General features: G+C 38.1%; 1 protein-coding gene across 4 annotated transcripts; it reads right to left on the bottom strand.

The window, feature by feature from the left end:
• Positions 1–474: 474 nt before the first annotated feature.
• On the bottom strand, positions 475–26102 carry C9orf72 (C9orf72-SMCR8 complex subunit). 4 transcript variants are annotated; one of them, XM_054032255.1, is made up of 11 exons: positions 26039–26102; positions 19955–20441; positions 16386–16445; positions 15299–15394; positions 14533–14597; positions 11886–11958; positions 6856–6972; positions 4904–5139; positions 4291–4348; positions 3265–3374; positions 475–3169 (listed from the first exon to the last, which is right to left on the bottom strand). In XM_054032255.1, exons 2-11 carry the CDS (start codon positions 20396–20398, stop codon positions 2983–2985), a joined length of 1446 nt encoding a protein of 481 aa, XP_053888230.1. In that variant the 5' UTR covers positions 20399–20441; positions 26039–26102; the 3' UTR covers positions 475–2982. The 4 variants fall into 4 exon arrangements, with proteins under 4 accessions (XP_053888230.1, XP_053888227.1, XP_053888229.1 ...); XM_054032252.1 differs by lacking the exon at positions 26039–26102 and adding an exon at positions 25407–25581; XM_054032254.1 differs by lacking the exon at positions 26039–26102 and adding an exon at positions 24713–25145.
• Between the last annotated feature and the right edge of the window lie 696 nt (positions 26103–26798).

Here is a 26798-nt window from a genome sequence, read left to right as displayed (position 1 = left end):
GACCTGGCTTTAGGCTCCTAAATCTATATTCGGGCAAGTAAGTGGCAACTACTGAGAACCAAATAGCTCCCACTAAGCTCAGCTAGAGGTTGATCGGGCCGCAGTACAATAAAGGGAAATTTAAATTAAGTAGTTTTCAACTGCATTTGGAATTTTAGAAGACTGACATTTTTAAACAGTTACCACAGCCATCCTATATTTGCTCACAAAGACACCCGAAAGGGTTGGTTAAGAGTTTAACTCTCTGTCATTCCAGCCTAAGACCCTGCCTTTGGAAGAGTAAAAATAATATTTTTCTTTTGTGAAAAAGGGTCTTTCCCCCATTTTAAAAAGGGCAAATGATTACATAATCCACTCCATCTTGAACACAGAAGTATAGTTCTTCAGCAGAAGCTCCAGAAGGACAAACAAAATCCACACGCAGTTTACTAAAAGGCCTCCCTTATACCACGTAATAAAATTTACAGCACAGCATGCAAATGCATTAATAATTTATTCACTGTACAGTCCGCATCCATGACAATAGTGCAACAAAACTAGCATTTGAATGAGTTCCAGCAGTTAACTGTTTCAAAGTGAAAATGCACAAAAATGTTTTCAGTAAACAATAGAGCTTTGCTGTTAGTAATGTCAGTATTAAATTTTCAAAGCTTTATCATGCTACAATAATTAATTCCAGCACTGGGTCTAAAGTCAATTGAACTTTAGCACCTTACTTCCATTTCAGAAATGTAATGTCATCTACTTTTAGTCCTTAATGCCATCTGAGAAGCCAAGCAGTAAAAATAGTTTATGAATTATGCCTTTTTTAATAAGCAAACTGATTAAATATATATAATGATAAATTGGTGACACATTAAAATGATCTCTGTATCATTGGGTTAAGTCAGCATAATTCTAACAATAGTTTTCCTGATGAGACGCTGGCAGAAGGAAGCCCAACAGCATGAGACATTTTGCAGGGACTCTACAAAAGTGTATTATGTTTTTATTTTTAAGATTGACTTGAAAAAAAAAATTTTTTTTTTAAAAGATAAAACTTTAATTTGTGAGCGTAATTATGCACGTAATAAGGTAACTATGCATGCACACAGTAAGTAATGGTCATTCACATGTATAATCTTATTTTCATATGAAATTGTAGTAACTGCACATATGTATTAAGTACACAATGGCATACCTTACTTTTTTTCCTATTAGAAGTCCTAAATATTTAGATTGTAAAATACATTTTCCTATAAGAAAATGACAATCACATTTTGGACATTAGCTATTTGACAGTATCCCTTTTAAGGTCAGAAGAGAGGATATTTTAGAAAAATCTATTATTCTGAAGTGTTGTGTCTTATGTCTCAACTAATGAAACTGAGTTTGAAAATGAGTAGTTCACAGAGCAAACCCATCCTATAAAAAAAAGTTATAACAAGGGCTTAAGTAGTAAAGCAACAATGGCTTTGCCTAGACTCCCAGTTACCAACATAGTTCTTTGGCAAGGAATCCCTAATCATGGAATATCATTAATACACTACATTTACAGAAGTAGATTCCTGATTTTTTTTTTTTTTTTTTAGGGGGAGGAGAAAGGAAAGGGGAGAAGACAGATAGCAGCACACAATGCAGATGCATCACTTAGCATAGTACACCATGTAGCACATTGGCAAAACCTGAAAAGCTTCTGGGGAATCTGAAAACTACATCCAACAACTCAGATTATTCAAGTAAGAAATGCTGTGAAAGCAGGTAAAGTACATTTCCCGACTTCCTGCTGTTCTTTATCTTCTGTATGCAAAGCAAAACAAGTGGACTGAGAGGTGAGTGTGTTGGTGTGGAGGAGGGAGATTAGCATCTCACTGAACCAGAGCTTGTTTTTCCATCAACACTGTTATTCCTATTAGCTAACAGCCACATTGATTCCTGAATGAAGTTATGCTGAACATATGACGAAGGTAAAATGAAAAGAAAGTGTCTATCTTGAAGTTTGGCTATATTCCAGGGGTTATTTCCAAAAAGAACAGAGGCACAGGTGGTCTAGCGTTTTAATGTGGCCTTTGTTTTTATTCATAACAAAAATAGGAGCAGATTATAAAAAGAAAGGTTGGCAATGGCTGGGCAAGTGTAAAACCTAATTTTCCTGTTTTGTTTTCTGAAAGAGCTCTATTACGTTGGGTCATTAAGCACTGAAATGCATGATGGTTCAACATAGTCAGTGACAGAAAATCCTGGTTGGCACTTACACACGCAAAACAGCTTAAATAATGACCCTGTTTTAAAAGCAGCATTCTTCAGATCAGTTTGGCTTTACAATCCACTAAAAGGCAGCACTCTGGCTCCCAAGGATAACGCTGTACAGTATTCCTTCATCTTTAGTTTCTTTATATGATGCATTTAAAAGGATATTAAAAAGTAGCAAAAAAGCTTCTGGTGAAGTTGGAATGGGATGGGGAGCAGCGAAGGTGTTTTTCACACCAGCCCCACACATAGGAAAGAAGACAGAACAAAAACAAAAAGAGTTAAAACTGTCCTTCCAGTTTCTGTTTCACAAAAGGCAGTGCTCTCCATAATGGAGAGGACAAAAAGTATGGTTTTCCATGACAACACTGGGAAATACTGATAACAGGATAAGGAGGGACACAAAATTGAAGAGAAATGGTGGGGAAGCTGTATGATCTCTCTAAAGAGCCAATACAAAAGCCTCCGTTTAAATCAGTTTAAGCCAGAACTGTGGCAAAGTTTACACAACAAACCCAAAATATCATAAAAACTACTGAAATATTTACTTTCACTGTAAACAACAAAAAAAGGCTCTTTTGAAGTGTGCTTCCCTAACTGAAGTGACTTTCCCTCGAATACTCCCTCCCCATTTCGACTGGATTGTAGTGTAACTTGCTTTCAGTCACTGCATTCGAGTGCAAGACTGTGCTTATCAAAAAGGGAAAAATGGTGTTTACATTACTAGCTTTCTTTCAGCAGCATACTGGATCTTTAAAATGTCATTAGTACATCACGTTCTTGTACACTAGTGTAGAAGGGTCTCCCAAAGATAAAGGAATGTAGACCAGGTTTGATCTTCTCAGCTAAAGCCATTATTATGTTAAGATCGCCCTCTGCTGTTAAGTCAAGGTCTATTTTTAAGCTACGGAGAGACTTAAAAGGCTTTTTTCCTTTCTGCCTGCAAGAGTAAAGAGAAAAACTGTTACAACATAGAAAGATTTCCTAGTGAACAAGAAATCCCCACCCCCTCCCTTCTATTATCTTTTTACTTACGTATCATCCTCTATGTACTTTATAAGAGTTAAGGCTTTTCTATGAAGGACTAGCAGAAACTGGGCAAGGAAAGTACTCCTCAGAGACAAGCCAGGTTTCAAATGAAAGACCTGTTAAAAATTACAGCAGAAAACTAAATTACAAGCAACTCAAGTTTCATTCCAGGAATGTGGAAAACTAAAACACTGAACTAACATATATGTAGCAGTTCCTAATTGTGCTAAAGCAAATGTATAATCATGAAAGGATACATTTTGGACAGATGTGATAAGCTGTTCTGCCATTCTATTAAGACAAATCATGTTTTTGCTCTTTTTTTTACATTACTTGAAATGGATCAGACTTGAGTGATTATACAATGCTGCAAGTTCAAGCAGTATTATACAGCAATAGGGGGTGTGCCTTGTTCTTCATAACTGTGTCTAGTATTTTCAGTGTTACATAGTACTGCAAATTAAGCTTGCAGTGTTTAACGGCCATCTATTTCTATTACACGGTTACATAGGCAGTGTCGTTGTAGAGGTGTTGGTCACACTTTGTCTCTATTACACAGCCAGACATTTTAAACCGACACCAATTTCTAATCCTACACGTGGTTGGGTAACAATCCCATGCTGAAAGGTACTGTCCTAGCCTGAGTGCACCTGGGATTCTACCCCCCTCTCCCCCCCCCCCCCCACACACACATATTTTCACCTCCAATAGTCATTCCTGGATGCAGTCCCTCCAGTAAAGTACTTTCCAGGAAAAGACCACAGCTCAACAAGAATGGCATATTGGCACTGTACATACTCAGTATTATATTACTTTTTGATTATTATAGTCATAGAATGACAGATATTTTACAGGAACCTGTAATTAGCAGGTCATTACATTTCTGCACGTGTTCAGAGGACTCTCTCGTGTACTACTATTGTTGTGTTTTCAAATAATGCAGGGAATGATCTATTTGTGTTAAAATATTTGTTATATGAGAGTAGAGAATTGTTTTTCATCTTTTGCTCATTCTGAAAGAACAGCTATTACCTGCTCCAGGAAGGCTTTTACTAATGTATCACGATGCAGGACATCTTGAAAAACATTCCTGTGAAGAGACAACAAAGAAAGCATGACATAATGTGATAAGGAGGCACTAAATATATTATATTGGTGCCTGGTAATAGCATTGTAGTTAAGGGTCTGACAGAATTTAAAACAAATTTTAAAAAGTCAGTTTTAGTGAATTATGATATGGGCTTTATTTTAAAAAAGTTACTATAGAATATGAAACCGAACTTTTTCAGCCCAGATGCACTTAACAATAACCAGGTAAGCCAATGTCAGCTGTAAATGTACTTAGCTATATAGCATACTTATTTATTATTATTCAATCATATCAGATTGGATGGAATGTTATCAGGAATTTCATTGGGATGGAGTGCTAATGAAATACTGGGCAACAGGTACTACTTCTGAAGTGGTTTTAACCTCCTATAACCCATTCCCCAAGAAGAAAACAGAGGCTGTTTATCCTGATTGAGGAAAGCATTTGCTGAATAAAACAGAACTGTATTTTATAAGAAAAGGTCTGACAAAATGCAACTACACTGTTATGTTGTCCTAAGCAGTATAATTTTGAAAGTATAAGGATAGTACATACAAATCAGGAGTGAAGCTTTCATCTGTATGGATAGTGATATCTTGAGCCATCTCTTCATCTGAATTGGCTCTCCAAAATGCTGCCAGCTCGGACCTCATGTATCGCCGTTGGTTATAGATATGTTCATGGCAAGGGGGCATCTGCTTCACTGTGTTGACATCCACATCTATATGCGTAGTAGGATATGGAGCATACATTACTTGACGGAAGGGCAACACAAAGCTTCCAGTTGCATCCTGTTACAGCAAAAAAGAGTTAGAGAAGTCTCCCAGTTACAAAAGAATACCGGTATTTGAAACAACATTAAAGCACCAGTCTTAAGTTTAAAACAACATGTTTAAATGCATTTCATTTTTGAGGTGTGTGTGTTTATAATTGTAGTTAAACCCTGTTGTAAAACAGGGTGGTTGTTTAAAGTAACAGTATACACATAAAATATCAATTTTTGGAGGGGGTGTTGGAAAATAGTGATGTGCACATCACTGCATTGTTTCATGACAGTCTTGTTGCTGGTAACACCTTTCCAGCAACTCCCTCGCACCAAATGGCACACCGTTCTCATGCTGCATGATGCTTGATATTAAAGTGAGTTACAAAGCCGTATGTGAAAGGAGATCAGCAACGTTACAGCCATGAATGCAGCTTTAAATGAGCAAATACCCTACCAAGTGAATTGATCAGAGGTCAGGAGAGAATACCATAGAGCATTATACAATATTTATCATGTAGGAAGCAGGACAGCATTTAACTTTAGCCTTCTGAATTTGAGAAGTTGAGCATGCACAAGTTTTTCTTAAAAATATTTTCAGTGCTGAGAACATCATTTATCTTCACTCCTTGTAGAAAAGCTTTAGAAATTCTCTCAACATGTAAGTAGGTAGCGTACATAATCAGCATTTGAAGTTAGGAACCCTCCACCCAAGTGCACACTTGCTACTGAGAACAAAGAACTACTTAGTCTACCTAGTTAGGAAGCAAACAGATTGAGCTTTTATTTGGTTTTGATAAAAGGCATTGTCGTCCCCCCCCCCCCCCCCAATGATATTGGTACTGCTAGGTAAATACAATAAAAGTTAAATGTAAAAATGTGGCTCCCTCAGGTCCCTACTCCTCTCCAACAGAAGTCAGAGTGGGCAGGCAGGGACAGAACATTGGCTTCATCTTCCGAATGTGTTGGCCAGCACAGGTTCCACAATCTGTCCCTCAACTTCATATCATTTAGCTATAGTTTATCATCATCTGTCAAATTTAGTCTGAAAGCTCCTTGGAACAGGGGCCTTGTAATATTATTTACCTATGAAGCACCATCCACTCCTACAGCCCTTCGTAAATATTTTGAAACTATTTTTCATAGTATGCTGGAGTGCTGGAGACTAACATTCTTTTCTCTGAGTCGGATTTAGCTAGCATATGCAAATCTTAAACTCTTGCCTGTATGTGTCTAGGATCCCCCAAAAGTAGCAAATCTATAGCTTTATTCCCAAAGTGAAGGAACAATGACAAAAACTATTCCTAAGGGAACGGACAGTACAGAGGAAAAATTATCTTGAATTTTTTGCATCCATAGAAACAGCTTTAAGCCATGGAATATAGGTAATAATGTATTACTTGTATTACCATAGCACCTAGGAGCTCCAGTCATAGACTAGGACCTCATTGTGCTATGAACTGTACAAACATCAAAGAAAAAAGGATAGTCCCTGCCCCATAATGCTCACGCTCTAAGTATAAGACAAGACGCAACAGATGGATACAGACAAATAGGAGAGAAGTCATGGTTATAATATTGGCATCAGAAATCAACAAGTGAAGAGGAAAAACTTCTTAAGACAACAATATATTTAGGTATTTTCAAGTTAAGATGATTATATTAAGAAATTGTAGGTTTCTGGATACTGGAGAAAAGAATTTGGAAAAAAAAATTTAAAAAAATCACAATAAAATTGCCTTACCTTAAGCAATCCTTGAACAAAGAGTCCTGATTCATATTTGAAGGAAGATTCATTTCTACAGAGTCTGGAACACTTCCGTTCTGATGGAGTAAGAAATAGACACAGTGTCCTCACTATCTGCAATACAAAAAGCTTTGTAAAAAATAGGCAGATGTACAGTAAAGAAAGTTTTGATCTTAGAACATAATACAGTACAGATTTCAAATAAGTGATTATCCAAGAAGTTCACCACACATTAGAAAAAAGAATGCTACAATAATGTCAAATAGTTACATACTGACATCTAAAAGTAGGAGGTATTAAAATTAAACTACACTCCTCAAGACTACATATTAAATGAAAATAACACAGAACATCTAAGGTGGCATAGTTTAATTGTTTAGAGTCAAGAAACACAGACGTTTAGGTTACCACGGCAACATCAGCTTTGGCCATGTTGTACATCCAGTATAATTTTTATGATATGCTTTAATAAGTGTTCTAAATGCTCTTACTCAGAAGATGAGAAAAAGCATGGTCCATGCTGCAAGGAAACATTCAGTGGAAATAGATAATGAGCAGTTGAATGACACAATGAAATAGAGTAGGAAATCAATGATTTGAGTTGTTCAGCAAATGTCTTGCTCAAAAGATGCTTTTGCTGTAGGAACTTTGACAGCTAATACTTACGTCAGAAAATGCAAAAACCTGCTTTAATGATGCAGTGATAGGTGGTTTTGCATTTTCAGAAAGACTAAAAAAAAAATCACTAAAGCAGACTTCCTGAAGGCATAAGTATATGTTTATTTTAAGCACTCCATCTAGCTGTACCATTAACAGAAACATAGTTCGAGGAGAGAGTATTTAGAAGTGCTGCTGTAGTTGTTACACAATATGCTCTTAACCTGTTTTCAGACATGCATTTCCCCAGCTTCTTTTCTTAAAAAAAAAAAACTGTATGCACAGCATGCAATTAAGATGCCCATAATTTTTTCCACTAATTTAGACTTCTTTTGCCACAATAATGCACATTTCATGATATACGTACATTCTCCTGCTTCTACAACCCAAGTATTCAGCAGCTTTTGTCTGAGAGCTCAATCATTTTATTTTTCCTCTCTTTAATCTACTTCTCATTGATCTGATCAGAGATGCTCTAAGTATTAAGCGCAAAAAAAGAAGAGCAACAGCTCTTTACTAATTAGTTATTTTAAGTATCGTGTTTAGAATACATACATATTTTATCTGAACAATTTACATATAGATTATTATTTAATATTCCAGTAGTGCCTAGGACTCCCAGTCACGGAGCAGGACCCTATTGTGCTAGGCACTGTACAAACTAATAAGATGACTCTACCAGCCCCAAAGCTTACTATAACCATGTCCTCTTGTTGTAAGCATATTATATTAATTATTAGTGAGTATTATACACACCCACTTAAGAGACTGACTCCCAGAACTAAAAAGAAGTCTTACAATGAAGGAAAGTTCAATCTTGTAAAATAAACTGGAACTCAATAAGAGGCGTACCATTAATTCGAAGCATAATTAAACAAAAAGACTGCATATGGGTTTCTTACATATAAATGGAGTTCTATAGAGCCACACTGCAGTGTCATGCCATAGTTTCATGAGACAAACAGTAGTAGTAGTAGTAAGTATTTACATTACTGTCGAACCCAGAGGCCCCAATACAGATTGAAACCCTATTGTGCTGGGTGCTGTACAGACCGACAAAAGACAACCCCGGCTCTAATAGCAGTGGTGCAGGTTGCAGTCATTAATGGCACATCTGCTTCACACCTAAATGTTCTAGGACTACATGTTACTACAAAGTCCTTCTCAGATCCTCTCTGACTTAAAGGTGCATATTAAAGGCCCCCCTTTTGGCGGAAGGACAGAGAGGCAATTCATCTGGAAAATTCAATTTACTGATAAAGATAGCTTTATTTTCTCCATCATGAGTTGCCTCTGCAATTCTCACTGTAGGAGATTAACTAGCAGTATTCACACTACAGGGGGTAGACTGAAGAATGGCTTAATTAAATAGGAATCAAAGGACAGTCCTTCTGACCCAAGCATCTGATATATCCCAGATGAATGTAAGAATAATGTTTTGTGAAAGTGTGAATTCAACTCCCAGCATCAACCTGCTATTTTAAGAGACACCTTTCTAATAGAGACACAAGGTGAGTAAATTAATATCTTTTATTGGATCAACTTCTGTTGGTGAACATGACAAGCTTTCGAGCTACACGAAGTTCTCCTTCAGGTCTGGATGCCTTTGTGTAGCTCAAAAGCTTGTCTCTTTCACCAACAGAAGTTGGTCCAATAAATGATATTACCTCACCCCCCTTCCCTCTCTAATATACTGGGACCAACACTGCCACATCATCATGCCAATAACCTTTCTAATAGGGACTCTCAATACATTTAAAACTGGCACATCTGCAGAACTGTAACCAATTTGTACATACAAATCCATTCAGAAAGCCTCAGAGTTAAAAGGGCTTCCTCCATTTCATTTTCCCAAACACAGCTGAACAGGTTTTCTAAAAGTATTATTCTTTTAAATATGTAGATATGCAGGGTGGTTTTGATTTAAATCATTAGTCAGGAAGACTCGATTTAATCATGGTTTTCTACATAAAAGTGCATTCTTGTTGGTTGTTATAACCTTAATACACATTTTTCACAACTCAGAGATCTCTCAGATGTAGGTTTCATTTTTAGAAGGTACACACTATACATTTTTAAACAGTGATTTAGTTTGAAAACTTTTTTAGTTTTACAGCTATATCAGAAAATGAATGAGTGTTTGGTTATTTAATTTACCAAAGGTAACTGAAGCAGATATTTATGAAGTCACTGGGAGATGAACTATCTCCAATTCAACAGGTTAATCATTAATATTTGGAGGATTTTCTTGCCATGCTGTATTAGAAGGAGACCATCACCAAACATTTAAATTATTTTATTTAACTAAAACAACAACGTTAAGTATTCTGGATTTTTTTTCTTCAACAGCAAACATATAATATTTTTAAAAAAAACAAGCATATGTCCCTTGCTTCTCATATTTATCTCCAGACTTCTTCTCCTTGTCTGGATCTATTACGCCCCCAACAATCTTCTATTCATTGAACTTTTTGAAACTTTACACTTTTAGAGAGAGGTAAGGGATTGACTCTGTGTACACAAATTTGCAGCGGGACAACAGAGTTGAGGTCTGTTATTTCTCACCTCTATATATTATTTATTTATGTAATAACATTTTTGCTGTTAACAAGCATGTTACCTCTAGAGACACAAATCCAGTTTGAGAACTGCAAAACTAAGCATCTCTGATGGTATCTTCGAGACTGAGCACTGAGTCCCATTGGGTAGATAGAAAAATTAACCTAAATCTATACAGAAGCCTCTGAACCCCGTAAGATTGAGTCCTTAATCCATGAACTATTGGAACTCATTTACAAAACCTTTCTTAAACATTACATGAATATATTGTCTCATACTATAGAATTAGAATTTATAATTCCTATTCCATGATGAGATATCTTTGACCTATAATGTATCTTAATTAAAACTATCTTTAGATAGGTTTCTTCCTCAAAAGCATTTTATCAAAAAAAAAAAAAAAAATCCAATTGAAATAAAACAAATCCGATTTTTTTTTTTAAATCATGGATTTTATCCACCCTGTAGCTGTATAATCACCTGACAAGTTAGTAGGCTTAGGAAGAAACAGTTACTTACTGTAACTATGGTTCTTCTAGATGTGGTGCAGATATGTATTCCATTTAGGTGTGCATGAGCCCAGCCCACCCGAACTGGATAAATGTGCCTAGCAGTATTTGTAGAGAGGTGGTATTGGCGCCTCATGGCCGTAGACCCTCCCCGGCTACATGAGATGGTACCGCCCCAACCCTCCCTCCGTTCCTTTGCACCTGTCTTTTTTTCAAAAAGTGGTAGGTGTGGGGAGAAGGTAGTTTGCCACAGGAGTCTGCAACCAGTTATTCTTCTGATTAATGGTAGCACCACTGAGAAGGCTGTCTTCAGAGAGAAAGCATAAAGAGCATTATCCTGATATTCCTGGCCTTCCGCCTTAGTCCTCTTCCATTAAGAAGGCATTCAGCCAATGCTTCCTATACTTTCTGATCGTGAAGGTGCAGGTAGGATAAAGCAAGCATCCTTTTGATAAGTTTGTTCCACAGACACTACAGACACCAAACATGCCAATCTACCAACAGATATCTTGCTATTGCAGGACTCAAATTTTGTAAGTTTGCACCTGCACTTTGGATCTTTGATGTCTCCACTGAAACCCAGAACCTAACTGAGTTTACTGACCAAGTCACTAACATAATTCAGTTAGTCCTGTTTTATTTTTTACATTAAATTATTTAAAATGTGTCATTTATTTATGACTAAGGCTATGAGGATCATGGAGAAACTGCATCACAGAACAGAAGTGCAAGGAGAAATCAAAGAACTGAGGGTGGGGACCTAGAAAATTTGCATCTTATATATGCACGAGTGACTCATAATAGTTTGGTGCTCATTAGATATTGTGTAAAGGCAATTTGTGATCCAGAAGCACAGCAAGTTTTACTCTGCAGTTGGGTATTCAATATGATAAAATTATTCATAGATTCGTTTATTTAGAAAATATCCATTGCAATAGCTGAAGAGCTAAATGTTAATCCAGATGCCATCAGTTTATGCATATGGCTAATAAAAAAAAAAATCTAATCCTAAAACTATAGCCTCATTTTCACAATTTCATATGCACAATACAATTAATTAGTTGCTAAGAATTGTCAGAATACAAATGATAAATTATTTTTCATACTCAATTGCCAACCAATCATACAAATAAAAAAGTTCAATAGCAATACAGTGCTGCTCCCGCCACATCAAATATATTTCTGGGAAATACAACATTTAACTTCTCATTAATTGCCACTTTTACATTACTGCAGATAATCTGCTGACAGTCCAAATACAATAATCAGAATCCAATTTTGAGAATTATAAAATGCATTTACCTTATTAACTTTCTCTGCACTGCTACCTATAACCACAGAGCAACCACAAGTCTGCAGGTGTGAACTTATGGCACTGCAAATTAAAATGAAATACAGATTAATAAATACAACAGATTACTCCAAAACAGGTGCTTCAACATAATTCTATATGCAGAAATGAAAAACAAAACAAAAAGAAGCAGGCTTCAAACAGACTTTTCTTTACTTACATTACTAAACCTTTGGATTTTCATAACGTCTAGATTTTAGTACGATTCAATTAAGAAATAGGAATCTGGTTTTTTAAATATTACTATGAAGCCATCCTGGCTGAAGTGAATTAATGTACTGGAAGGATAACTTAATTATGGGTTTAGTGTCTAAGAGTATAAGGTAATTTATTTAAGATAAGCAAAAGTAAAACTATACCTTCAAATTAAGGGAACTTGAATTATACTGTGATTAAATAGCTTTCATTGGTAAAAGAACATAGGCACTACAGTAAGGTTCTGAGTCTTGCTTCTTTCAATTACTAAACACATCAGGGCTTTGATCCCACAAGCATCTGCTACCACATATCTCAGTACAAAAAAAAACAACAACAACAAAAAAACCCAACACCACTTCAGGATCTAAGGTAGTACACAACACTGAAGAGTTCTTTGTATGTATGAATATACTTCTGCAGTTGCATTTTGGAGTTCCACAAGGACGCATGACTGTTCTTAATTTACACGGTCAGAATTATTATAGTCACTTTGTCAAGTCCAATTTTTATTCAATGAACAAAAAAAAAAAAATCAAAATATATACTGAAGCCATGATAAGTTTAAAATTTTAATCTGGCAAAAGCCAGGAAGCTCCCCTATTCCTCAAGGGCATAACTGTGAGTAGTGCAGCACAAGATGCTCAGCTGAACAGGCTATTTGCAATGTGTAGCTCTGGTGCATACACCATGTTGGTTTACTGAATCAGTTATAATGCAGCTATTTAGTAATGAGAATATACAGTGACCAAGTGCTATTCTCTGTACCTATATCTTAATCAAAAACAAAAGAGCGAGGTCTTATTTGTTGTATCAGAGCCATACTAATAGAATGCTGCATTAACACAGGACCAATTTCTTTTGATGTGTCTTGGTGGAAAGCAATTCACCTACAATAAACCATGTAGTGATATGCACTCAATGTAAAATTGTGCTCTATAAAATCACGACTGGTGTGGAGAAAGTAAATAAGGAAGTATTATTTACTCCTTCTCATAACACAAGAACTAGGGGTCACCAAATGAAATTAATAGGCATCAGGTTTAAAACAAACAAAAGGAAGTATTTCTTCACACAACGCACAGTCAAGCTGTGGAACTCTTTGCCAGAGGATGTTGTGCAGGCCAAGGCTATAACAGGGTTAAAAAAAACTACATAAATTCATGGAGGATAGGTCCATCAATGGCTATTAGCCAGGATGCGCAGGGATGATGTCCCAAGCCTCTGTTTGCCAGAAGCTGGGAATGGGTGACAGGGGATGGCTCACTTGGTGATTACCTGTTCTGTTCATTCCCTCTGAGGCACCTGGCATTGGCCACTATCGGAAGACAAGACACTGGGCTAGATGGACCTTTGTCTGACCCAGTATGGCCATTCTTATATTTTTCTAAAAGCTAACTTGCCTCAGGATTGAAAACCTAAATAAATCCTTGCAACAAAGTGCTTTATGAACACTAAATGCTATGAAACTGCTAGGTATATGAACATAGTCACTATTTGATTTGTGTAGTGGGTGTTTGGTGCTGTACAACACAGTGACGGTTATATGAGCTAGGGACTATCTAAATTCACCAGGTAATTACACAGATGTTTTGAGGAATGACAGAAGATCACTAACCGCCCCCATTAAAGATGGGAGTGCTTTATGTGATTTCCTAACACAAGAGACATTTGTGTACTGATTTACTAATGGTTAAATATTTTTATGTTAAAGAAAATGGAAGAATTAAACATTGAGTACAGACGAATGTGCATGACATTTATGGATTTGTCATTCTTTATCTGTGACTTTAACCCATGACTTTTCCTAAACTTCCTATGACATAACCACTACCTGACTTACTGTGTTAAGAAACTCAAAACCCTTTGTCTATGTCCCCCCTGAATACTTTTATCGCTTAGGCAGACACATAAAGAAGCAATACGAGCGCTAACGTCTCCTCACCCCAAATTAACTCTTAATCACCAATACAACTAGACTTTAAGAATTGGATTTTTAAAAAATTATTTTGACATATACTGATGTATAAATTTTCACATTGGTGGGAAATTATGGGGAGAAGGGTTTCAGACAATTATTTAATGACAAAAGATATTGAGATTCAAAAAGTTAAAGCTTTGTAACTGGTAAAACACAAATTGTCAACATTTCATGTCAAAATATACAAAGCAAATATCAAATCAAATGCTTGCAAGCTCTGAAGCAGCATTTTTCTTACTTGCCTATCTGTAACTTTGATTATCATTGATAGACAGATTTTTTTGTTGCTTTGTGCATATCTGGAGAAATCAACATTTACCAATAAAAATCTAATCCTTCCAAGCCTAAAAACAACCAATTAAGAGACACTGGCACTTTTAAAGTGGTTTCACAACAGCATAAAACAGAGAACAAGACCGTACTTGAGGAGAAAACCTTCATGGCAACTGTCCCCAATGTCATCATCATTTAACACTGTGTCACTTATCTGGAGTGCAAAGGAACAGAAAGAAGGGTTAGATGACGTGGTGTAACAAGCCACATTAAAAACATTTTATTTTGGATTTTTAAGGATATGTGGTGATAGCTTAAGTGAATCCTAGACAATCTCAGTTTCATAATTGTGAGGAATCAAGCATGTTTAAGACTCACAAAAATACAGCTCTTCCTGTTTTAAACAATTAACCTCTGAAGGAGGTCAACAGATATTAAGAGACAGAAAAGAGTAATTATATCATCTAATCCATTTCCCCCCAGCTCAACCACCACTGATATCGTTCCCAAGAGTATATTTTTAGTGCTTCAATCAAAATATTTTAAACTGGCCCAAGTGATGGTGTTTCCTCTCCTGTCCAGGGAAGGATTATTCCACATGCTAATAGATCTCACCATTAAAACTCTTTCCCCTAATATTAATTTTATTTGATGACATCCTTTCCTTTCCCTTTTTAAAAAGCATAATACAGTTGACAGCCAATTTTGCTAAGTGTTGATGAAAAATTATTGCTACTGCTCAGATATTTATGAGAAACTGCTATTAGCAAAAATACCATTTAGGAGAGTTTCCTGTGCCAAACAGTTAAAGAGCATAATGACTTATGGTATCAATGATTTATTTTACCAAAGGCAGCATTAATAAGAGTGGCATAGTTGCTTCCTTTTCAAAATGCAACCAACATAAGGACTTACATTTATTTCTTCTGGAACACTGTGTGATTTCATAGATGAAAGAAGTTCCATTACAGGAATAACTTCTCCCGTCAGCATTGGAATGATGCTTTGGCCCTGTGCAATAAATAACATGTTGTGAAATAAAAGCATAGCATGCAGTTTAGAAAGCTACTAGTAACAGAAATTTTTAACACTAACGACAGAATAATTTTAGCTTTTTTATTTTTTGGTGGGGAGGGCGGCAAGACCACAAGACTAGAAGGGAGCAGGAAATTGATACGTATGTTTTTCATATCTACATACGTTTTTCGGTTTTGCTCATCAAAAATAGCTAACTGGAAATAAGCAGCTGACCCAGTAACAAGAATGTTTATAATTAGTTTCAAGGCTTTTATTCTAAATACCCAATCAATTTGGCTTGACTTGGACAGGGTAGATCTAGAGGTAGGTGACTGTATCATAGTGTATTAGATGTAATCATCAGTATGATATTTCTAAAAGTACACGTTTTGGAGACAAGGAGACAAACAGATAGAGGCTTATTAGCTAGATTAGCATCGGAATCAAATGATGATTTCTCTGATCTTATACTTTGCAACAAGCTCTAGGGTTGTGCTTTCACATATATTGATTCAGAAACCAAATTCTCTTTGTAATTTCAGCCAAGAAGTCTATAATGACTTCTCTCTTGGACAGTTACAAGATAATAGTTACCAAGCATCAGTTCTCTGATCCAGCTGACTAATGACCTAGCAAAAACCTACCCATGAGTAAACAAGGGTAGAAGAGTATAAATGTAAGGAAGCTGCTACCTTTGGAGAACATCATGTTCGAGTAAGTGGCCTCCCCATTTCTGAAAGGTAATATTCTTCACAGATTTCCACTTTACCCATAAAGCGACGGGATATAATTTCCTTCAATTTGGTCATAGCTTCCACCATCTTATCTTCACAAAGACTGCCTCCTGTGCATGGCAGCTCACTCTGCTAGTCCAAAAATATCTTCCTGGATCCCAAAAATAAACAGCAGTACCGACTTCTACAGTCACCAGTTCCAGTAATAGCTTTCTGATGGTATGCCATATGCATCAGTCAGTCACTCTTACCTGATCCTCCATTCTCTCCGTGCTTTCCAAGACAATCTTCTGGAAATGTTCTTGCCTCTCCTGAGCAAGAGAAGCAGTTAATTTTCACACAAGTTATAAAAGCGCCAGTATTTGGCTATACAATTATGCACCCAGTCAACTGGTAAATGTTCTTCCCTGTAGAGTCACACTTCTTTGATTCACATTTTGATGTTCAAGGCATTTTCCTTTATAGAGCTATTTTGTGGCAAATACTACCCCCCCATCACCCACCCTCCCCATAAACCTCTAACTTGGGGGGGGGGGGAGGAGGAGGGAAGCTGAAATAAAACAAAAATATCCTTCACTCTCTGATCACGAAAATACCAGATGGATCGGTCTCAGGGGAAATAAAGATGCTAAATTCAGCTATGCTGATTTTTACTTATTGTTTTCACTGCAAAAGGAGTAAGTTGTTCCAGCTTAACAAAACAAGGGAAAAATGCAATCTTCAGGAAGAGGAAACTTATTTGCTTTTGGGAAGGGGATTTGTTCCATATCTTGAGATACTGGCAGATCTTCAATACATTAACTGTTCTAGAACTAAATATTGCAGACATCCATGGAAACGTCAAGGTACTTCACCACAGAATACACAAGAGGTCATACCAAAAATTCAGCGAGAACTCTAGTAGCGTCAAGTCATCAGAACCTCAGTAGTGAATGATGACGATGAATGTAATCATTTACAACAATTCAGCATAATATGCTATGAAAACTTGGCCCTAATGAATGGCGTAGTCAGAACAACATTATAGGCAATGAATATTTTGCACGCTCCAGAGATGTCTTCTTATAGAAGCTGAAGTGTTGCCACATCTTTCGCAGGTTTACTCATTAATCTCCTGTGACTGAGCTACCCAAGGCTGATCAACTGCAGAACAGAAAGCTTACATACCTCCTCAGAATAGATGAGGAAGAAACAAGTTAGAGTAGATTTCCTCCTGCCAATGATAAAACCTAAATGAATCTGAAACAAGTGTCTGTGAAAAACAACATTAGTGCTATATAGATTCCTGAAAGGCACTTCCCCTCCTTGACTTGGGCTCCAATGAGAAATAACTTCCTTGACAAATAAGATTCTTGGTTTTAAAAAAATTTCAGTCTTCATGTAGTTGAAACTGAACAAATTACTAGAATCCCTTTTCTCTTTTGAAATACAGCTGCTAGGAATTATTGAACAAACACATAAAACTTCAAATATCTAGCTTTGTAAAAGCTAAACAAGATTCTAGACCTATTTGGAATGACTTCTAAACAGTTGCTTGTCTGTCTATGTCCAGCATTCTAAACATTGCTCTGCACACTTCTGAATCTAAGTGGATATGCCAATGCAGGATGCCATTTCAAATTTGTAGCAAGTTTCTCCCTCCTAATACAATCTGGTTTGAACTGCTGATCATCCTATGACAGAACTCTTGAAAACCTGGAAGACGTGGTATCTGGTAGGAATGCCAACACACATTGGTGGCATCAATTAAGGCAAGACTTCAAGACATTTGTTTTCCATTTTAACCTGGCATGTTGGGTTCATTGATAACTGATGTAGAAATCTGCCTTTGTTCCAAGAGACACAGTATTACACATTTTCCCATTTTAATAATATTTAAATTTTATATTATTCTGCCCAGAAACTGTCAGACACTGGTATCTAAAATGTATACAATGCTATATTTGTAATCTACATTTTTAGAGCATCTATCACTGAGGTGTCTCTATTGCGGGCAAGAACTGAGCTGGGATAGAGATAACGTATGTAGAAAGGCTCATAACTGCTCAAGAAAAAACACAGATAAATAACTTTCTTTCAGAGCTTAGCACTCTGCCACTGACAGCCTGTCTGTTCTAAGAACAGCTGGTGGGAAAACAAATAAAGTCAAAGATCTCACAACTAGTTTTTTGGGGTTGACAGAACATTTTCTGCAAGTTCCAGTGCAGCTACAACTCCAGGATTTCATCATGAAAATCTTTAAATCCATACATCAGGAAACAAATAAATGACTGCTTCCAAAAATGAAGTGTCATGTTGAGTTTGATCATTTTGCCTCTAAAAAGGTCAAAGCGTAGAACACCACAAAATGAAGAAAAGATCTGTCCACAAGCACAAGATCATGATAAACATAACTAACCTATGGTTGTTACAGAATTAACTGCTAAACAACATATTTGAGTTTTAGGAGATAGGACTGGGCATGAAATATTTGTGACATTGCCCTCATCTAGAGAAAATAAGAGTTTAAATACCTATTCTTCCTTTGTAAAGTATGACAAAAATATCAATACTAGACATGCTGGAAGACAAGTTTCCACAGGGTTATCCTATGGAATCAATAAATTGAGTACTCTGACAAAATGGGAATTAGGAAATAAATTACTTGAGTCTCCTACCTCAAAAATAGAATCAAATAACTTTTAAGAGGTGCTCTTTTATAATATTATATATTTTATAAAATATATATATATTTTATTGTCTAGGTCCTAGTACACAAGATAAAACTAGAATTCCCTTCCCCACCCCGATCAGACAGACACTTTAAAACAACATCAAAGCTTACCACTTTTTCAAGCAAAATTGTAAGATGCTTATTATCTATGAAGCATTGGGATTCTCTTGCACAACAGAATTATACTGAAACAACTTTTACTGTATAAAGATAAAGCAGCTTTTTCTTTTTTTCTAAAACACATTCAGTCTGCAAAGAAGCTTTTACAGCAAGACCAGAACTGAGTTATGTAATCCTTGAACACAATTTGATTAATAAAATTGCCTTTGGGATTCCAAATGAACTGTTCTTGCACTAAGTGGGAACTTGTGTCTTGAATCCTTGCTTTCTGTTATGAAAGTGTGTTTTCATTTCCCTTGGTTCTGTTACTTTTATGCAATGTTCCTGTTTTAGTCTAAAAGTTCATATTTTCTTGTCATTTTAAATACTTACGTTAGTCATCAATATGTCTCAAAAACCCTACGTGCAGGATGTTAATACTCTGTATAGGGATTCAGCTTACTCAGCTTTTCCTGTTTTGGGATCAAACACACTGACAGCATCTTTCCAAAAGGTGTTGAGGACGTACAGATCCAAGTACCTTTAAAGGCTCATATACATTTTCTTAGCTGGTGCTTCAGTGCAGCATAGGGAAATTACACAGGGTTTTTTGTGCCCCCAGTGTTTTATTTTATAAAAATAAAAGCAACACAATTTTTATCATAAGCATGGGGAGGTAAAAAATGTTTCCATAGGATGCTAGCATCAACTGAATAGAACTGTAGGGGACCTCAGGCAAGTCGTTACCAGCCCTGATAGGAGTTGCATGGGTTCAGGTGCAAGCCGTGAATTTGGTAGCATTAGGATCAATTTTTAACATACAACTCCAGCAGTTGAATTGAGGTAGAGATTTTATTTATAGATCAAAGATCAAGTTTGTTTCTTTGATTGTTATGTAATGTGACTCAGGGAGACTGTTGCCTTTACAAAACATATACCTATTTTCTATACAATGATTAAAGGTCTTACAGGTTTTTAACATTTGGTTGCAATAAAGAACAAACCTACCTTATGCATCCATATCCTTCCTTTCCTTATAATATGCGTTAACCTATCAACACACACTCTGTGAAGAGGAAGATAGAAGCCAAGTTCACTTTGTGGAAGTATAATTGATAGTCCATATGTACTTCTGTCCCCATTCCAGTTTCCATCAAAGATTAATGACACAATAATTACTCCTTTTTCTGCCAAGACAAAAAACTTCACATCTATTGCTCCACTCTCTGCATTCCTAAGTATTTCCCCATTCAATGTGTGATTTGCAAGAAAAGTTATTTCTCCATCACTGAGAAGCATCTGTTCCGTCTTGGGGGCCCAGATGTGTCTGACTCTAGGTCCAAGAATATTGTCCCAGTAGGCAAAAGTAGCTGCTAGTAATGGTGAGTCCCCATTCAAGGAGATCTCTGTCTTGGCAACTGCAGGAGAAGGAGGTGGACAGAGAGCTGACATGACTGCTTCTGAACGGTCACATCATAGAGATTTTTTCCATCACCTAGAAAAAAAGAGTTTTAAAAGAGAAAAGAGTGGGATTAGCACTGGTTATTTGTTTGCCCCTTTTCTTCTTCACTAAACTGATGACAGACAAGTTTTGATTTCTACCTTACGCATTTGGGATTCTATTCTAATCTCCGTGTATGGATGAAGTCTGCAAGCGCACTATTGACTTAAGTATAGTTGTGTGCACAAGTCTATTACATACGAGTGGGATAATAAAATAAATCTTTAAATTTAATTTAAAGACCTAATTGTTGATTAAGGCTCTTTCAATTCCCTATATGAATACACTAAAACCAATTAGTATACATCAAATATGAAGCTACAGCTAATTTTTGAGACATTACATATATCTTGAATATTTTCATGAAACTCAGAAATCAAGTTTATGTGCCAGACACTTAATTTACAGTGTTGATTTCTCATTAGAAAGCTGTAAATCTTGACCATTTTGTGTTAATTTGTAAATGATATCTAGATACCATGACAACTAAACAGACAATTTATAAATGCTATTTAATAAATACAGATACCACATACTATTATTAACGGATAGACTTGGTATGATCTTGGCAAACGTCGTCTACCGGCCCCACACACAAACAAAATAATGAAGTTAAAATCACCATTGATTTAGCGAGCAGCCACATCTTCCCCATATAAGAAAGAAAGGTCCTTTCTGAGCAGAAACCTAACACTCAACCACTAAAGCATCTCTCTTGAACCAGTTACATAGTTATCTACATCCTGCAATTTCTGCACATGAGCATCAATTGCTAGTGCTGTTTATAATGTACTGCTGAAGAAATTTCTTCCACAAAAGTCAGATTGTTTTATTCATCTCTGCAAAAAAATATTATAAGTGCTTATACACTTAAAAAATAGCACATCTGCTTAAGTATTTTCCGTTCCTGCACTGAAAACCATGCAGGCAGATCTATGAGTCTTTGTAGTTTTTAGAGCATGACTGGAACTTAAAAGAAGAAAAACATTCACTTAACAAGTTCAAATTCTTAAAACAGAATACATAGCGTAACGACAGATGCACTTCTTAGAATAGATACTGGCGAGACACTATTGCCTCACCCCCAAAAGTGTCCAACTGTACATTTCTCAAAATGTAAATAATTTTAGGAAATACAGACTTGTTCATAGTTGAACTACATATACCTTTGAGGTGTGCAAGATATAAAGCATATATTCAACTGCAACATTCTGCATAGAGCCTGCAAGAAAGACACCAGCATATTCCAAAGAGAAAACTAAAGTTTAAGGTTGCTTGCCACAGAACTTGAATTGGGATTGAGGGAAACAGATATTTTTGCTGATACAGACTAACATAGCTACCATTCTGAAACCTGTCACAATGGAGAAGAATTCAAGATAGCAGGATATTAGAAGTACTAATAGAATATTAACAGTACCAACCCTAGGCATTTATTAAATTACTATTGAATTTTTTTCATTCTTAAAGCACAAGACCCTGAGTTATCCGGGTGCTTACTACTGACTCTTGTTCAAACAGCTCTAGTGCTTTCTGGTTTTAGGGACTTATGCAAATTTCAGAATGTTTTTCTCCTTCATCCTACCATCTACAATCAGATCCATTTTATTTAAAACATAACACTTGGGTGGCTTATTATCATTACACCTGGCTGAAAAAAAGATACCTTTTCACAAAAAAAGGGTTTTGACCAGCTCTAGTTGTAATATTTTTGCATTAAGCTGTATATTAAACAAAATTTGAACTTATCCCAAGTGTTTGTCTCTTCCCCCTACCCAATGTTTGTCTACACTTGAAATGCTACAGCAGCACTGCTGTAGCTGCACCGCTGAAGTCCTTCAGTTACTCCTGAGGGCATTCTGAACCAAAAAATTAAAAATTCTGCACACAATATTTTGAAATTGTGCAAATTTTATTTATCAAATAAATGTGGAAGCTCCAGCATGGCATTGGGAAGCACAGCCACTGGCTGCACAGAGGTGGGAGATCATTGTGAAGCTCCCCACGAGGCACGGACTCAGCAGTGAGGCTGCACCCAACCCTGTCACGGCGTAAGGACTGGGCCTGCCCCAGAAACACCCCAGGGCCATGCCCCTCTGTGCCAGGTACACCAGGTGTGGGCAGGGAGGCTCAAGGCAGGATCCAAGTGTGGAGGGACTGAGGTGTGGGTTGAGAGGGTTCTGCGTGGGGCAATCTGGATGCAGGCAGCTTAGTGCGGAATCCAGGTGCAGGGGGGATCTGGATGCACAGGGGCTTGCTGGGGGGTTCTGGGTGTAACGGTAATGGGACTCTGCAGGGGTGTCCAGGTGAAGGTGATTGGGGCTCAGCGGGGAAGGGTACAGAGCTTGGCAGGGGGGTCTGGGTGTGTGTGTGTGGGGGTCCAGGTGCAGCTGTTGGGACTTGGTGGGGTGGGGAATCTGAGTGCGGGTGACTTGTCCAGGTGCAGGGGGAGTGGGGCTCATGGGTGGGGTTTCTGAGTGTGGGGGGTGACGCTTGGCAGGAGGGTCTGCGTATGAAGGGGTCTGGATGCACGGGAGTTGGGTGAATGGGGGAGCAGCTCCCTGTACAAGGGGGATCTATCCCCCTTAGAGCTGAGGAGTGATGGGTGCAGGAAGTGGGAGTGGGGTGAGTTTGCACAGCTTCCTTCAGCCAGGGGGGAAAATCTGGGGGTAGATCTGACCCGGCCCCAGATGCTGTGCAAGGGAAGAGGAAGTTCCGTCCTCCCCAGCCCTAGCAGCTGAGCCCGGTGCAGAGTAGGAGCCACCAGCCAGGTCTTCCCCCATCCCTCCTCCTGCTCCACAGTGATTTACCTCTCTGCCGGCTGCCCTGGGCCCCCGAAACATACTGCTGGGGAGAGTCGTATGACGGCTCTTGTGGCTTCCCTGTCAGAAAGTCATTTTTCTGCGGGGAAGCAAAGAAATCTGAAGTGGGAAATGGATGCACAGGAATAATTCAGTGTACACTACCTACGCCAAAGGGAGGGATTCTTCCACTGGTGTAGATAATCCTTCTCCCTAAGACGGCATGTGAAAAATCCGCAACCCGATTGACACAGTTAAGCCAATTTAATTTTCTAGTGTAGACCAGGCCTCTATCTGTATCTGGGAGTCTCTTCCTCTCTGTATTCCACTGTCTATTTTCATTTATTCTACAATAGTAATTCCATCTCTCCATTCCACTCCCTTTTCCTGTGTTGTGTGCACTTTGCCTTTCAAGCTCTCCCTCTAGTTTTCCCAAAAAATCTCCTCTCTTTTCTCATAGCCTCAATCTCTTCATTTTCTAAAAGAGCATACTGACTTAAATAAAAGCAATTTAAATCACTGATTTTAATAATTCTTTAAATAATCAATCTTAATTCGGTTTTGTGTTTGTATGTTCTTTCTTTAGGAAAATAACTGTTTAGTCTCACTGGCTGGTAACTATTAAGCCATGTTGATTAAAAACTAAATATAGCCTTTGCACTAAACTTGGTGTTTCTTAATGTTAACCAGGATACGCTGTATTTATACACATTTTAAGTTATTTAACATAACTTACATTTATTGATAGTCTTTTATACATTATTTTGTTAGGAAATGGTGTATGATGCATTTTTTACTTGATTAAATTCTCTACTTTTATGGAAATTCAAATACATTAATTTTTTTAAATGCTGTTTTTGTGCATTTTAAGTGTACCGGATACATAAGAAAAAAAGTTTATCAAATCATGTTTTGCATTTAAAACTAACATTTATTAAACAAAGGAATTATTAGCTACTGTTGGTGAACTGAACTGATTGTTTCTGTTCATCACGTACTCCAAGATTTTAGAACTATTAGATCTCATCCTTATACCCAATTTTTATTCATAGACTGGAAAACAAGTTTTCTTGCTTCTTCAACTCACAATTGGTTTCTTAATAAACTAGTCATTGAACTACCTGAATGAACTAAATAGTCTGTCTGTACCAGCAGAAGAGGCTAATGCTGTCAAAAAACTGGCGAGTGACTTTTGCCAGTTCTGTGCTTTGACTTTCTTTAAAGCACAGCAGCAAACACATACTGCTTAATATTATTTTTTGTATTTAATTTAAACTTTAATCGATTGTAACTAGCTTAGGCCTTAACATAGGTTGTCAATTTCAAATTTAAACTTTAAATTAAATATAATTTAGATTTAACTAAAAACCAGTTTATAGCGACGCTACTGAGTTATCCAGCCTCTCCATTCCAACAGGTTATTTTGACTGGAGTGAAATCTGCAAAGCTCAAGCAAATGCTTACCCAACAAGGAGAAGAAAGGCACCACAGCACAAAAGGAGGAAGAGGTGTGAAAGTTGTTACTGCGCAGCCTGTGAGACAGATCCCTCCTTACCCCAGGCTCAAAACCACAGACACATGAAAACATAAGCTACCAAAAGCAATGACACACTTTACTGGAGAAGGCGGCTACTCACTGCACTGGGGCGGTGGGTAATGGCCACAGGTGGGCACCAGAGCCAGGCCCCCACTAATACCACCCCCCACCTCTTGTGTGGCTCACTTCACCTCTAGAGCTCGATGCACTTTGCAAAGGAGGCCACGATCACAACCCCTACTTCTCAGGTGGGGAAACTGAGGCACGGGCGGGTGACGTGAGGTGCACAAGGTCACCCACCAGGCTAGTGGCCGAGCCAGGGACAGATCCCTGGTCTCCCGTGCCCCAGTCGAGGGCTTGGTCCACCGAGCCCACACAGCCACCCCCACCTCCCTGTATACGGCATCCCCTCCCACCACATACCGCCCCCCTCCCCTTCATAACCGCCCCTCGCCCCCGGCTCGCGGCTGCAGCCCCAGCTGCGCGATGAGCCGCCTGGCGCCAGGCCCCGCCCGCTAGGAGACTCCCTCTGGCCCTGACGGCAACGGCCACAACGTCCCCCTCAACCGCTGCGGGGGAGACTCGCCCCAGTTTATTCGCCCGCCCAGCCCCCAGGCTCACCTGCGCAGCCGCACTCCCCGCAGCCGCCCGCCGCGCGCCGGAACCGCCACACTGTACGGACAAACAAGCCACGCTCGCCGCCGGCCTCAGACAGATCCCCTCGCGCATGCGCCTCCGCCCCTGCCCCCCGCGACCTCGTCTGTCTCGCTGGCGCCCCAGCGCTGGCAGCCGTGGCGCGCGGGCTGCCCCCCGCTCACGCACGCGCAGGCGCGCGAGGCGGGGAGAAAAACCAATCGGTGCACGTGAGCGTGCTGCTGCTGGCACTGGCCAGTGGCAATAGACGGGTACAGAGGCGGCTGTGGCTGCAGGGTCCTGGGGGAAGGAGGAGGTTACTTTGTAGCACTGATTTTTGCAACCCCATAACTTCCAGCCCCGGCCCACCGTAAAAGCATGTTAGCTCATAATTCACTAAAAAGATCGGGTACTTTTTACTTGCCTCCTGGATTTTGGCATTAGGGGTCAGGTCACATTTTCAAGCTTTTCTCTCTGTGCCTTTTTCTTTTTCTAAAATGAAAATCTCATGTAATCCTATGCAGCACCTCACACAAGGAACTTGTTTTAGGTCTTTATGCCCTACTATGACACAAATACAACAACAGAGGCAATCCCAAGCATTCAAAACTCATAATTACCTTAAAAACAAATTTTTATTTGATGTCTCCGGTTTGACCTGTCAAGATTAAGGACTCCCAGCATCCATAACCATGAAGGATAGATACTTTCTTTTCAAGTACAAGATGATAGTTCCTTGTAATCGCATAACTCCAGCAGCTGAATCTGTAAAAAACAAAAACAAACAAAAAATGCACACCAAATGTTACAAGAGTTGGCAATAGGGAAAACGGGACACCTCATCACCCTATTTGGCAACACTATGATGCACTCCCTGGCCTGAAGATCTTACAGTCTGACCAGACAAGACAAACGGTCCCATTTTACAAATGAGACACAGAGAGGTTACAGCTCTATTGCTAAAAACTGCCCAGGAGTCTGGACATTTAGTCAAATTCTTTGTGGGGTCCTGGCTTAAGTGACTTGCCAATGTGCACAAAGGAAATTTAAGACAAAAGCATGGAACTGAATTTCAGTCTCCTGTGTCCTAGGCCACTGCTGTAAGCACAAAATCATCCTTCCTCTCAAAATTCCTTTAAAATTAAAGAATATAATTCCAGTTTCATAAAGATTTAATACACTACGCTGTTATGCAACTTTTTGCCATACCATGGCAAGAAGCAAATCTCTAAACACACGCTTCCTGTGCTTTTGTTACAATATAGCCCTTTTTTAGTTTGTTTTTAGTAGTTGACATGGTTTTTATTTTTTACAAAATATCCCTTAGAAAAGCCTATATACATTTTTATTTTATATCAATTATGTACATTTATTGGATTA

Source organism: Malaclemys terrapin, chromosome 6 (genome assembly GCF_027887155.1).
Source record: "Malaclemys terrapin pileata isolate rMalTer1 chromosome 6, rMalTer1.hap1, whole genome shotgun sequence".
NCBI lineage: Eukaryota > Metazoa > Chordata > Testudines > Emydidae > Malaclemys > Malaclemys terrapin.
The sequence above is the reverse complement of the archived record's forward strand: the minus strand, read 5'-3'. Positions and strand labels throughout refer to the sequence as shown.

What these genes read in the sequence shown, in the direction of transcription:
- C9orf72 (XM_054032255.1), bottom strand. Translation starts at nt 20,398, where the DNA reads ATGTCAGCTCTCTGTCCACCTCCTTCTCCTGCAGTTGCCAAGACAGAG. An exon ending in CATGAAGGTTTTCTCCTCAA is followed by an intron (nt 11,959 to 14,532) that starts GTACGGTCTTGT and finishes TTTAATTTGCAG; the next exon opens with TGCCATAAGTTCACACCTGC. An exon ending in AAGTACATAGAGGATGATAC is followed by an intron (nt 3,170 to 3,264) that starts GTAAGTAAAAAG and finishes TTACTCTTGCAG; the next exon opens with GCAGAAAGGAAAAAAGCCTT.